Source organism: Suncus etruscus, chromosome 6 (genome assembly GCF_024139225.1).
Source record: "Suncus etruscus isolate mSunEtr1 chromosome 6, mSunEtr1.pri.cur, whole genome shotgun sequence".
Classification (NCBI taxonomy): Eukaryota; Metazoa; Chordata; class Mammalia; order Eulipotyphla; family Soricidae; genus Suncus; species Suncus etruscus.
In genome coordinates, this window is record NC_064853.1 from 52534801 (window position 1) to 52550006 (window position 15206).

The following is a 15206-nucleotide window of genomic DNA, read 5'->3' on the forward strand; positions in this document are numbered from 1 at the left end:
AAGATTGCTGTTGATGAGTAAAGTATCTCTGAAGACCTCATTAGCATAAAAACGCGCCAAGAGATAGTATAGCAGGTAGATGCTTGCCTTGTACAAGGTCAGTGTTGGATTTCTAGCATCCCATATGGTCCCCCAAGCACCACCAGAAGTGATATAGCCTAAAGTATAGTACCTTGAGCTATCTCCCTAACTTTACCATTCTCCATTTTAAATCTTCAATCTTCATTTCTTACAAAAATAATAGACATTTAGTTATAAACCCACACATCCAAATTACATTAAAGAACTGGGTTGCAAATGCTTTTGGAAAAATGTATTTCTTTAAGAAATATTACAATCATGGTTATGGTTGCAAGATAGCTGGCAAATGCCTTTGGCTTTTTTTTTGTTTTTGTTTTTTTGGGTCACACCCAGCTGTGCTCGGGGGTTACTCCTGGCTCTATGCTCAGAAATTGCTCCTGGCAGGCTCTGGGGACCATATGGGATGCCGGGATTCGAACCACCGGCCTTCTGCATGGAAGGCAAACGCCTTACCTCCATGCTATCTCTCTGGCCCCGGCAAATGCCTTTAGTCAGTAAATTTATAACTACAATCTACATTTCTTCTCATGTAAGCACTTTTATTATTTTTATTCTGATTTGATCTCATTAATGGCCTAGCTAAAAGAATCTATATGTTCAACTAGTCAAGTATTTTTAGTAAATATCATGTTGCCTTTTTTTTTTGGGGGGGGGGGTCCATACCCGGCAGCTCTCAGGGGTTACTCCTGGCAGGCTCAGGGGACCATATGGGATGCCGGGATTCGAACCACTGACCTTCTGCAAGGCAAATGCACTACCACCATGCTCTTAGGCCCCTATCATGTTGCTTTTCATAATTGCATTATAAAGCTAGCCATTTTTGGGGGGTCACACCCAGCAGCGCTCAGGAGTTACTCCTTGCTCTACGCTCAGAAATTTCTCCTAGCTGGCTCAGGGGACCACGTAGGATGCTGGGATTTGAACCAGCATCCTCCTGCAAGCAAGGCAAACATACTACCTTCATGCTATCTTTCTAGCCCCGCTATCAAATTTTTTTTAACTTATCTTTTGGCTTTTGGGCCACAACTAATGGTGCTCCTGGCTCTAAGCTCTGGGATTACTCCTGGCGGCTAGGGGGACCGACTGGGGTGCTAAATATCAAATCTAAGTTGGCTGTGAGCATCACTGGATACTGAACTAAAGTCAACTGAATATATGTGATGTGCCTTAAAACCCCATGGCAGGGCCCGGAGAGATAGCACAGCGGTGTTTGGTTCGAATCCCGGTGTCCCATATGGTCCCCCGTGCCTGCCAGGAGCTATTTCTGAGCAGACAGCCAGGAGTAAACCCTGAGCAATGCCGGGTGTGGCCCAAAAACCAAAAAACCAAAAAAACAAACAAAAAAAAAAACCCATGGCATCTATCTGGTACCCAATCTTGTTTCTTGATGTACTCACTAAAATTTTTCCTAGCTCTGAAATTCCATAAACCTGGGTTTATTTTGAAACAGCAATTTCATTTTTTGTTTGTATTTTTGGTTTTTGGGTCACACCCAGCAGCGCTCAGGGGTTACTCCAGCTCTATGCTCAAAAATTGCTCCTGGCAGGCTTGGGAGACCATATAGGAGGCCGGGATTTGAACCACCGTCGTTCTGCATGCAAGGCAAATGCCCTACCTCCATGCTATCTCTCTGGCCCCTTAAAACAGCCATTTCTGTCCAAGGAAATGACTTAAAGGACTAGATAGAGTACATGCTCTGCATGAGTCCTTGGTTTCATTCCTGGTAATGAATGCCTTATTCCATACCCACTCCCCAATACCTCACTGAGAACAGTCCTGAGTACAGCTAGGTGTGACTCTACTCCCTCCCCTATACAAAATAATTCTTTAAATATTAAAATGAACAATACCCTCAGAAGATATAAGGCAGAGCCACAATGAGAGCCTCGTTGAGCTTTGTTTGGCAATGGAGGGCATGGCTGTTTCTAAATTCATAGCACACAACTAAACCTTTGTTTTCCATCAAAAGTTAAGTTTTTTTGGACCTGGAGAGATAGCACAGAGGCGTTTGCCTTGAAAGCAGCTGATCCAGGACCAAAGGTGGTTGGTTCGAATCCCGGTGTCCCATATGGTCCCCCGTGCCTGCCAGGAGTAACCCCTGAGCACCGCCGGGTGTGACCCAAAAACAAAACAAAAAAAGTTAAGTTTTTTTGATGTATGATTTATGTTTCTGATAAGCACCAGTCCATCTCCCCTTCATTATATATCAGAATACAAAATTAGATTTCTGCATTCTTAGCATACACATAGTAGGCCCCAACCTCTGGTTTTTGGACACCTGGCAATGCAGAGGACCATACGGGATGCTGAGGATCAAATTCGAGCTGGCTGTGTACATATGGTGATGCGGGGCTTATCCAAGAACCACATATGATCATGAGCACAAATATGCTGTGACAGCTGGGTGGGTGTGAAACCCAGGCTCCCCCCCCCCCGCGCCCTCCCCCCCCCCCCCGAGAAAAAATCAACAACCCAAAAACCAGAACTTGATAAACTTTAGTGTTTTGGTCCTCTCCCATTCTTGAATTAAGAAGACTTAAAAAGTTTATCTATTCTTATATAACAACCCCATCTACTTCTAAACAGTGCAAAATGGCCACATATTTGGGGCTAGAGATAGTGCAGTATGGTGCTTGCCTTGAATGTGGTTGACTAGAGTTCAAAGTTCAGAACATCATATGGTTCTCTGAGCATAGAGCCAGGAATAAGACCTGGGCTTTATATGTGGCCCCAAAACAAACAAAAAAGACCACAGACTTAATTGTACAACCAAATTAACAGGTAAAAATATGGAAACAGTATGTTCACTAACTTTATGAGAAAGCTAGGTTGAGGATTGTCACTTAATGGTGCTCAGGACACTACCATTTTGAAGACTGTTCTGGAACTGGTAGAATATAAGTGTCTTAATTCATATAATACTTTTTTTTTTTTTTTTTTTGGTTTTTGGGCCACTCCTGACCGTGGTCATGGGTTACTCCTGCTCTGCTCAGAAATCACCCCTGGCGGCTCAGGGGAACATATGGGATGTCGGGAATCAAACCCAGGCCTGTCCTGGGATGGGCAAGTGCAAGGTAACCCACCCTATCACCGTGCTATCTCTCCGGCCCCTTAATCATTCATATACCATCTTTAGCCAGTAAATTACCCATTATAGATTACCATTATCTGCCAGTCTCTTTTTTGGTTGTTGTTGTTTTGTGTACAGATGTGTATGTGTCTCTCTCTCACACCCGGCAGCGCTCAGGGGTTACTTCTGGCTAAGAGCCCAGAAATCGCTCCTGGCAGGCTCGGGGGACCATATGGGACGCCGGGATTCGAACCATTGTCCCTATGCATGCAAGGCAAATGCCTTACCTCCATGTTCTCTCTCCAGCTGCCAGCCTCTTTTTTGCTCATTGTATAGTCAACATAAACTGTTAACTAAATTTAATAGCTCAAAAAAAAAAAAAAAAAAAGGCCAATCAAAACTGCCTTTCTAGAGGTCATTATACTAAAATTAGAATGGAAGACTGAGGGAGTAATATGGTTATTAGAAAACAAGATTTAATTTATCAAAACATAGATTTTTTTTGTTTTTGGGCCACATCTGGTCATTCCTGTCAGGCTTGGGGAACCATATGGGATGCTGGATTCAAACTGGGGTCCATCCTGTGTTGGCCTCGGGCAAGGCAAACACCTTACTGCTGTGCTATCACTTCGTCCCCCTTACTTCTAATTTCTAATTCTAATTCTTCAAATTCTAATTTCTGTTGACATTTTTAAAAACTGGAGTCAGTCCTGGGTTGGCCTCATACAAGGCAAAAGGCCTAGTGCTCCGCTACTGCTCAGGCCCTGAAATTAAAAAAAAACAACTGGGGCCGGAGAGATAGCATGGAGGTAAGGCGTTTGCCTTTCATGCAGGAGGTCATCGGTTCGAATCCCGGCGTCCCATATGGTCCCCCGTGCCTGCCAGGAACAATTTCTGAGCCTGGAGCCAGGAATAATCCCTGAGCACTGCCGGGTGTGACCCAAAAACCACAAAAAAAAAAAAAAAAACAACTGACTTTGAGAAAAATGAGAAAAGAGAAAGATGTTTTCAAGACAGAACATATAATTCTTCTCATTTCTTTTCTTTTTTTTTTTTTGGTTTTTGGGTTACACCCGGCATTGCTCAGGGGTTACTCCTGGCTGTCTGCTCAGAAATAGCTCCTGGCAGGCACGGGGGACCATATGGGACACCGGGATTCGAACCAACCACCTTTGGTCCTGGATCGGCCGTTTGCAAGGCAAACGCCGCTGTGCTATCTCTCCGGGCCCAATTCTTCTCATTTCTAACCTGAAAATTTAAACGTGATTAAGGAAATCACAGTATAGATTAGATTACAGAGTGCATTTAAAATTATTTTATGGGGGACCAGAGAGCTAGCACAGCAGTAGGGCGTTTGCCTTGCAAGTGGCTGACCCAGGAAAGACCTGGGTTCAATCCCCAGCATCCCATATGGTCCCTGAGCCAGGAGTGATGCCTGAGTGAAGAACCTGGATTAAGTGTCACCTAAGTGATACCTAAGTGTCACCAGGTGTGTTCCAAAACCAAACCAAAACAAAATCTAGTTTATGGGTCATAGAGAGAATAGAGGTTATGACTTGACTTTGCAATGCAGGCCAGCCTGGTTCTATCACGAACACTACATGTGATTCCTAGACACCCAACAGGAATGATCCCTGAGCACAAAGCCAGAAATAAGTCCTAAGCACTAGATGTAACTCCATTTATTAGGCTAGGTTTTATAAGTCCAGGTCTGATCCTTGCCACTGCATGGTCCTCAAAGCATGCCAGGTATGTCTATTCTTCCAATTTTCATCCTTCCCAAATCATCAAAACTTAATTATGGGGGTGAGGAGAGGGCCAGAGAGATAGCACAGTGGTAAGGCGTTTGCCTTGCAAGCAGCCGACCCAGGACCAGTGGTGGTTTGAATCCCAGCATCCTATATGGTCCCCCGTGCCTGCAGGAACAATTTCTGAGCACAGAGCCAGGAGTAATCCCTGAGCACCACTGGGTGCGGGCCCCCCTCCCAAAAAAACCCCAAAACCACAAACCCTTAATTATGGGGCCCAGAGTGGTGGCACGAAGCTGTAAGGCACTTGCTTTGCTGGTGCTAGCATAGGACGGACCACGGTTCAATCCCTCGTCATCCCATATGGTCTCCCAAGCAGGAGTGATTTTTGAGCTCAGGAGTAACCCCTGAGCGTCACCAGGTGTGGTCAAAAAAAAAAAAAAAACAAACCCTAAACAAACAAACAAACCTTAATTATGGCCTGGGAGTAAGGCTCATAGCAGAGTAAATGTCAAGCATGTAGATTAAGTTTTCCAATATTGCCCTCTTTTCCAAGCAATTACGATCTATTTACTAATGCAACTTTTAGGACCTCCCAACCCCCACACCTTCAACTCACCTTTGAGGCTTGTTTTACCATCCCAGCCCTATGTATGAGAGCCCCTGAAATTCAAGTAGCTCTCACAGTTATCCCCACACGTATATTTAAGGCTAAAACTACAAACCCCAATAAATTACAATCCTCTCTAACATTAACCCAGCATTCTACTTGCTTATTCATCACAGATCATTTTTCAGAATTCAAGCTTCAAAAGAAAGGACAACTCTTAGAAGAACCCTGCCCCATGTCTAAATTAAAAAAAAAAAAAAAAAGTCTTTAAAAGAACACCATGCCTTTCTCTTTCAAGGGCAAAATTTGCATATCTTCAGAGGAAAAGTTTATAGAATCTTTAATCCACCATTTCAATGCCAGAAGGCTGGAGAATTTATAGCAGAAAAGTTAAGTCTTTGAGCAAAGAACATATATAGGGGCCGGAATGGTGGTGTTGAGCAGTAAGGCGTCTGCCTTGCTGGCGCTAGCCTAGGACGGATTCAATCCCCCAAGACAGGAAAGATTTCTAAGCGCATAGCTATGATTAACCCCTGAGCATCACCAGGTATGGCCGAAAAACCAAAAGAAAAAGTGATATAGAAACATAATCTAATTACTTCATACTTTGAGGGAGGGAGGGACAATATATGAGGTACTTATATAAAGAACAATATTTACATGTGACTTTTACCTTTACTAGAAGTTCTCCCTGGAGATACAGAAACACGACTTTTTCTTGCACGATTTGACTGTTGGGGTGTTGGGGAATGACGAGTTTTTGGTGGTGGACTTGCTGGGGGTGATGGCCTATGCCTTCGCCTAGGAGGACTTGTTGAAGGAGACAACCTACGAGTTTTTCGAGGGGGACTGGATGTCCTCTTAGGAGGCTTCTTTGGCGGTGACCGGGAACGAGATGAAGATGATGAAGAGCTACTACCAGACAAAGATGCTGATGAACGTCGTCTTCTGTGAAATAAAGTACATATACTCATTGACTATTATAAGTCTTACAGGGATGTACAGCTTATACAAAAATACAGCTATATTTATCTGACTTTTGAGTTTATGTAGCTAATGCGTAAATGGAAAACAAAACTAATAACTTATGATAGAAAATAGCTAGCTCTGCAACTAAATAGAACTTATTTTAATACTTGCTTTGCAATTATAAAATGTGCTTGATTCTATAATAAAATAACCAACCTTCATTCCTTAGGAATGTATCAGTGTTTTGTAGTTTGCACATTAAATATGAATAGCAAAATGTTTTCACCTAGTAACATAATGTCAAACTACAGATCGAAAAATTCATTTAGCAGCTACATAAACTTAGAAGCAGGGACCTCTCGAATTCTGCGTTAAGTTCTGTTGCAATTATGTGTACCTGCAGAATTCACCTTTGGCAGAAGAATTCCTGAGAACCTGAAAAAAAGAAACCCTACCTTAAGTGTGAAACTAAAAATTGGCTGAAATGGAATCTTACATAATCTGCAAGTTTTTTTGTTTTGGGGGCACACCCAGCAGCGCTAAGGGATTATTCCTGGCTCTGTACTCAGAAATAGCCCCTGGCAGGCACGGGGGACCATATGGAATGGCAAGGATTCGAACCACCATCCTTCGTGGTTCGCTATGTGCAGGCAAACGGCCTACCGCTTTGCTATCTTTCTGGCCCACAATCTGCAAATATTTTGACTGATAATTACAACTAAACTGCAGTCTGCAAAACTCCAATATAAAAGAGCTATTTCCTCTAACCTTGCACTAAAATGCAACAGAATCATCTTAGGAATAAATAACTTTAAACTTTAGAAAAATGTGATGCCGGGCCCGGAGAGATAACACAGCGGCGTTTGCTTTGCAAGCAGCCGATCCAGGACCAAAGGTGGTTGGTTCGAATCCCGGTGTCCCATATGGTCCCCCATGCCTGCCAGGAGCTATTTCTGAGCAGACAGCCAGGAATAACCCCTGAGCACTGCCAGGTGTGACCCAAACCACCCCCCTCCAAAAAAAAACCAAAATAAGAAAGAAAAGAAAAAGAAAAAAAAAAAGAAAAAAAATGTGATGCCAAAAATTGAGGGTGAGGGTGTTATCATTAGTATTATGCTTCCACAATTATCTTTCCCAAAGAAAATTTTTTGTTTTGATTTTGGGTAACACCTGGCTGTGCTCAAAGGACGACATGTGTGTATGTATATATATGTATGTATATATGTGTATATGATGCTATGGATCAAACTAAGGTCAATCACATACAAGGCATGCATTCTATAAGTGCTCTAAACCCAAAGGGGGAAAATTTTTAAATTCTGAACTTTTAATTAAAGAAAACAAAATTGCGGGCTGGAGAGATAGCATAGCAGTAGGGCGTTTGCCTTACACATGGATGACCCAGGAGGACGATGTAGTCCCCGAGCCTGCCAGGATCAATTTCTGAGTAGAGCCAGGAGTAACCCCTGAGCACTACCAGGTGTGACCCAAAAACAAAACAAACAAAAAAGAAAACAAACTGCTCCCCTGCTTTCTAACTTCCCTAAAAATATAAATAAATAAATTTACCTTTCTTATAGTCAACCCCGATTTGAAACCAGACAATACCAAGAAAGATTCCTAAGCAGATATCTATATCTATGAAATGATTATATCTTCAATATGAATTACTATCAAACACTTCTCTAATAAGAAACATGACCAAAAAAAAAAATGACCATAAATTTGAATATTGGTAATTATAACTTTCTGGCCTGAACTACTTATCTTTTCAGAACTTAAAAGTTAAAAGAACAATATTGTTGACAATTCCTTTACTTGCAGGGTAAAAATGGTGGTGGTAGAAATGTACAGCGGGGGACCGGAGAGATAGCACATCGGCGTTTGTCTTGCAAGCAGCCAATCCAGGATCAAAGGTGGTTGGTTCGAATCCTGGTGTCCCATATGGTCCCCCATTGCCTGCCAGGAGCTATTTCTGAGCAGACAGCCAGGAGTAACCCGTGAGCACCGCCACGGGTGTGACCCCCCCCCAAAAAAAAGAAATGTACAGCGGGTAGTGTGCTTGCCTTACACCTAATAGAGTTAAGTGTAAGTTCAAGCCATGGTACCCCATACCGTCCTAGGCCCATCAGGAATGATCCATGAGCAAAGAGCCAAGAGTAAGCCCTGAGCACTTTCAGGTGTGGTTCTAAAACAAAACACAAAAAATGAATATACCATGTATGAGTTCGAAAAGTAGGTCAAGAGCATGCTTTACATGTCTGTAACGTTGAACGATTCCTTAGTACTGACAGATGTGATCCCTAAATAAATAAATAAAAAAAAAAGCAAAAACCTACTTTATGGGCTGGGAAAATAGTACAAAAGTTAAGGTGCTTGCTTATTAGCATGCAGCTGCAATACTAGTTTATCTCTCAAGACTGCTAAGGTCTCCCAGCAGGGTCAGGGGTGACTCCTGATGCCATGGCTATGCTTGGAAAAACCAACCAAGCAAAAACAAACAAACAAAAATCAACCCCTTCAAAACCACCACTTCCCTCCAAAAACAAAACATACAAGTATGTAAGTAAGACAGCAAGTTTCTTATCTATTTTCTGACCACCAGACTATTAAGTGATTTCTGGTAGCATAAATAATAAACAGCATTATACCTCAAATGAGATAGGCTCTTAAAACCACCCATGAATTCTTTCTTCCAGGGGGACAATAGTAAAATAGTCTAATACACACATGGTGTGTTTTTATACACCTGACACTTTATAACTTAACATTCTCACCTTCTCACCGGAGATCTGCTTCTTCTATGCCGTGGTGGAGGTGGCATTCGTCTTGGAGGAGACCTTCTTCGAGGAGATGGACGCCTTCTTGGGCTTGGCCGCCTTCTAGGTGAATATGATCTGCCACATCAAAACAAAATTAACCTGAGTATAGTAAGAAGGAAAGAAAGTGCATGGAGGAAGAGAAAGACAAATATGAAAGGATGGGGACCAAGAGGTATACTGGTGATATTAAGAAAGATAGAACTAAATATCCAATCGAGAGTCAAAAATAATGAAACAATGAGCCCAAAACTTTAACAAACAAAACTTGAAATGGGCCTATTATGCTCTCAGGCATAGTGGGGGTGGTGGCATGGGCCCTGAAACATTGTCATGTCTAAAATTCAACTATAAAGAACTTTGTAAATTCCAATATTTCAATAAAAAAATTTTTAAAAAATCAAGAGCTAAATATGCTAGGAGTGAGAAAAAAATTGCTTGATACAAATTAAAATTACATTAAAAATTGACTATAGGGGCCGGAGCTGTGACACTGAGTGGTAAGGCATCTGCCTTGCCAGCGCTAGACTAGGACGAACCACGGTTCCATCCCCTGGTGTCCCAAATAACAAAAAAATAAACAAAATAGACTATAGGGGCCAGAGAAATAGCACAGCAGTAGGGCTTTGGCCTTGCAAGCTGCTGATCGAGGATGGATGGTGGTTTAAATCCCGGCATCCCATATGGTCTCCCGTGCCTACCAGGAGCGATTTCTGAGTGCAGAGCCAAGAGTAACCCTGAGTGTCGCTGGGTGTGACCCCCCCAAAAGAAGACCATAATTTATATTTATGTTGTCTTGATACACAGAAAATGCCTCACATTTTCTATAAATTCAGACAATACATATTATTCAGCCTCAGAGGAAAGCACATAAATCTATCTAGGACCAAGGTATGTGATAGTATGCATGGATCAATTCCCAGTACTATTAAAAAATATAAACATGAAACAACAAATATGAGCTGGAAGGATGGTACAGCCGTAAGGCCCTTGCTTTGTTTGCATGGTACCAACTTAAACGGAGTTAGATTCGCACCACTCTGCATGGTCCCAAGAGCTTTGCCAGGAGTGATTCTGAGCAGAGCTTAGGGTAAGATCTAGCACAGCTGGGGTCGTGACCCCAAAACAAATTAAATAAAAACTACATTGATCTTGGGGCCAGAGGGATAGCACAGTGGCAGGGAGTTTGCTTTGCAAGCAGCTGATCCAGGACAGACTGTGGTTCGAATCCCAGCATCCCATATGGTCGGTCCGCCGTGCCTTCCAGGAACGATTTCTGAGCACAGAGTCCGGAGTAACCCCTGAGCACCACTGGGTGTGAGCCCCCCCCCCAAATTAAGAACTACATTGATCTTAAAATTGCAACTCGGAGCCGGAGAGATAGAATGAAGGTAAGGCGTTTGCCTTTCATTCAGAAGGTCATTGGTTCAAATCTCGGTGTCCCATATGGTCCCCCGAGCCTGCCAGGAGCCAGGAGTAACCCCTGAGCTGCCAGGTATGACCCAAAAACTATATATATATATATATATATATATATATATATATATATAAAAAGCTGCAACTCACCTTGATCGGGTTCTGTGGCGTCGTCTTGGTCGAGTATGAGAAGGAGAGCGAGAACGTGTTCGGGATCTTGATTTTGATCTTGACCGAGATCTTGGTCGAGTTTTCTCCTTTTCTTTTTCCTTTTTGGAATTTTTCTCTGGAGAAGGCTCTTTCGGTTCTGGTACAGGTTCAGGCTTTGGAACTTTCAAGATGTCACTATGGAAACAAAAAATTGTATTAGTTCCCCTCTTCTATCCAAGATCTCTATGGCATAATAAATAATGAAGTTCAAAAATAGATGTATTAGGGGCGGGGGGAAAAAAAAAAAAAAAAAAAATAGATGTATTAGTGAAATCTAGTGTACAACTAACAATTTTTTCCCCGTGATACAAAATTAATTTTTCTTGAAACTCACTTAGACAGCCAGCCAGGAGCACCGCAGGGTGTGGCCCCAAAAAGAAAGAAAGAAAAGCAAGGTAACATGTTCAAGGGAGAACAAGGGCTTAAAGAGCGCTTAAAGAGCAAACTTACAACTATTTAAACCACATTTTTGGCCACACCCAGTGACGCTCAGGGGTTACTCCTGGCTATGCACTCAGAAATCGCTCCTAGCTTTGGGGACCATATGGGACGCCAGCACCAGCAAGGCAGACGCCTTACGGCTCTGGGCCACTGTACCGGCCCCTTTAATCACATTTTTTGGGGGGGGGGGTGTCACATCTGGCAGCGCTCAGGGGTTACCTCCATGTTCTCTCTTCCACCTTTAACCACATTTTTTAACATATAAAGTTATCTGCAGTAACACTAGACATACCTTCAGAGCATTTTACTCTCCAATATTTCCTTTTTTTCCCCCAGTATTTCTTTTTATTGGTATCACACCTGGCTTGTGCTCAGGGGCTGCACACCTAGCCCCAATTTGATAAGCTAGTCGTATTTTTTTTTTTGTTTTTGGGCCACACCCTGCGTTGCTCAGGGGTTACTCCTGGTTGTCTGCTCAGAAATAGCTCCTGGTAGGCACGAGGGACCATATGGGACACCGGAATTCGAACCAACCACCTTTGGTCCTGGATCGGCTGCTTGCAAGGCAAATGCCGCTGTGCTATCTCTCCGGGCCCATAGTTGTATAATTTTATTAAAAAAAAAAAAAAAAAACAACAAAGTGTAATTTTATTTTTTTATTGTCATACAAATAGTATGAAGCTGTGTCTAGTTATAATGGATGTTTGTGTACTTGCCTAGTAGAAGTGGCCTCTTGTACAGAAGGTTCCTTTACTTTCACTGATGGTTCTGGGAGCTCTGGAGTTTTTTCCTTCTTTTCTGGAGCAGGGGAAGGACTCCGGCTCTTGGTTCTGTGACGGGGAGATCGAGAATGACTGCGCTTTCTCTCTCTCCTGACAGGGGAAGATCGTCTTCTAGGGGAAGGAGATCTGGATTTGCGTCTAGGATAAAAGCAATTTTTTCAGGTTTTTGGAAAATGTAGATTGGGGAGAGAATCAAAGGGAGAAATGACAATCTTTATCATACCACTGTTATTTTTATCGGAAAAGTTTATGAAACAAGATAATCCATCACATTTACTTTATAAAGAGTCAAGAGAACAAAGAAAAGCCGTAGGAACAGAATATTTTCCAGAATATTACTTGAAATGAAAGCACTGACATGGAACTCTAGATCTAGATTCATAATCATTTATAGAATGAAGACAAACTTTTCAAAGGAAGAGGATATTTTAAAATGTATTTTCCCCCTTAAAATAAATCAAATCCAGAGACTGAGCTTACATGCATATACGTATATCCCACCAGTGTTCATCAGGTAAATCTTAAGTATTCCAGAAAACTTACTAGAGCAATCAAAGCAACATGTCCATGTTCAAAAGAAAACACATCAAATGTGTAATCAGGCAGGATTTTTAGATTAAAAAGTTTTTCCTTTTGAATAGTAGTTTCCCCTCACCAAAAACAAAACTAAAAAAAAAAAAAAAGTTTCCCTCATTTGAAAGAAAAAAGTAGACCAAAAAAAAAAAAAAGATAATAAATCTGACTCATCATGAATTATTTGTCACTAGAATGATTTGTGGTTAACTCTAGAAACAGTATTGCTTTCCTAATAGGTTAAATTTCAGTATCAAATAAATGAAAGGGACAAAGAAATTACCTCCTTCCTTTAATTCCAGAAGATGGAAAAATATATTAAAAAAAGAAAGCCTAATGGAATTCTCACCTTTTACCACAAATATAGTAGAAGCTGAGTCGTGGACTTAAAAATGTGAACCTAACCATAGTCTCATTGGAAGGAAGAAGAAAACAAATAAATGATCTGTTTTGGGTTCAGTACAACCATCTAAGAAAAGCAGAACAGGGAATTAGATAAGTATAATATGAATGGTCAGTGGGTACAGATTTATAGTAAAAAGGAAATATAGAAAGAGTTGGAGTACACTGAATTAATACTATTTTAAAATTAAGCAATATGGATACGTCTATTTTAACTTAGGAATTATTTTAATTGAATAATTCTCCAAGATTTTAGAGACAATAGTCAAAGGATCAGTTTCAAACAAATATTTTAGGTTTAGCGCCAAGTCATAAATCACTATGAAAACTTTGACAGAAAAATTTCCCTAAATGCTATTAACTTCCCACCCCTCTACATCTTCCCACCCCCCATCATTCACCTTTTGTCTGTTCCTGGTATAGTGCCTGGGGGAACCAGACAATGCCAAAGATTAACACCTGTGGTTCCTACCAACCAAACAAGAGCTCCAGCCCTTTGAGCTATCTTCTTGACCACAAGCTTCCTTTTTAACTGTGTTAATTTTCAGAGTACTTTAGGACTTACAATACTGGTAACATATTAGGTATACATTCTTTTATTGTACCTTCTTGGGCTGCGGGATCTCTCCCTTTTTTCTCGGCTGCTTTCTTTTTCTTCCTTATCCCTCTTATCTTTGTCTTCATCTTGCTTTTTCATAGACGCCAATTTTTCTTGTTCAATCTGCAAAGATGAGGTTTTTAAAACACAAATATCTTAAACATCTGAGACCAACAAGTTAAAGGTGTTTTCCATAGGACAAAAAAAGAATGCTTTAAATGAGGGGCCGGGCAGTGGCGCTAAAGATAAGGTGCCTGCCTTGCCTGCGCTAGCCTTGGACGGACCGCGGTTCGATCCCTCGGTGTCCCATATGGTCCCCCAAGCCAGGAGCAACTTCTGAGCACATAGCCAGGAGTAACCCCTGAGCGTTACCAGGTGTGGGCCAAAAACCAAAAAAAAAAAAAAAAAAAAAAAAAAAAAAAGAATGCTTTAAATGAATCCCCAGGGCTGGAGAGATAGCATAGTGGAGGGCATTTGCTTTGCATGCTGAAGGATGGTGGTTCAAATCCCGGCATCCCATAAGGTCCCCCGAGCCTGGGGGGGGGGGGGGGGCGCGATTTCTGAGCATATAGCAGGGGTCTCAAACTCAATTTACCTGGGGGCCGCAGGAAGCAAAGTCGGGGTGAGGCAGGGCCACATAAGGGATTTCGTTTACCGAATATTCACAATAAAAAAATCGCATTAAACATTTACATACCCCAAACGGTACTGCTTGGGGTATGCGAATGTTTAATGAGATTTTTTTTTGTGATAATAATTGTGAATACTGGGATATTTGAAGGCTGGCCGTGGGCCACAAAATGTTGTACAGAGGGCTACAAACGGCCCGAGGGCCGCGAGTTTGAGACCCCTGGCATAGAGCCAGGAGTAGCCTCTGACCCCTGAGCGCTGCCGGGTGTGACCCAAAAAAACAGAAGGAAGGAGGGAAGAAGGGAGGGAAGGAGGGAGGGAGGAAGGAAAATGAATCTCCAGTAGCTAAAATGCACAATTTTTCGCATTTATTTATTGTTTGTGCATACAAGAGACTGACTTCAAGGCCTCGTGCCTATGAGACATGCACTCTAACAGTACTAAATTCCTGGTCTTACCTAATTCTGTTGCTTTAAATGTAATAGCTCTATAAAGCAACTGTACTTACTATTTACATACTTAAAATCTACCTAAATGATGGGACTCCAGGCTAAACTCAATTTGTTTCCTTTAATATTATCATTATATTTTGGTTTGGGGCCACACCTGGCCGCTCTCAGGGGTTATTCTTGCTCTGAGCTCAGAGATCATTCCTGAAAATGCTTGTGAACCAAACTTGGCTCAGCCAGTGCAAGACAAGTGCCTTATCTATTATCACTCTGGCCCCTAAATTTTCTTGCTGGTAGAAAAGAGTGGCAAACTTTGGGGCCGGAGGTAAGCATGGAGGTAAGGCGTTTGCCTTTCATGCAGAAGGTCATCAGTTCGAAATCCGACGTCCCCGTGCCTGCCAGGCGCAT

At 42.0% G+C, this 15206-nt stretch overlaps 1 protein-coding gene across 4 annotated transcripts in view; it reads right to left on the bottom strand.

Annotated features, from left to right (window-relative positions):
* Positions 1-15206, bottom strand: part of SRRM1 (serine and arginine repetitive matrix 1) — a 45892-nt gene that overhangs the window by 24080 nt on the left and 6606 nt on the right. For all 4 annotated transcript variants that reach the window (XM_049775163.1, XM_049775161.1, XM_049775162.1 and 1 more), the window contains exons 5-9: positions 13727-13842; positions 12081-12284; positions 10864-11058; positions 9256-9375; positions 6183-6457 (exon numbers count right to left, since the gene is read on the bottom strand). In XM_049775163.1, coding sequence (XP_049631120.1) covers positions 6183-6457; positions 9256-9375; positions 10864-11058; positions 12081-12284; positions 13727-13842 — 910 coding nt within the window. The remainder of the gene's footprint in view (positions 1-6182; positions 6458-9255; positions 9376-10863; positions 11059-12080; positions 12285-13726; positions 13843-15206) is intronic.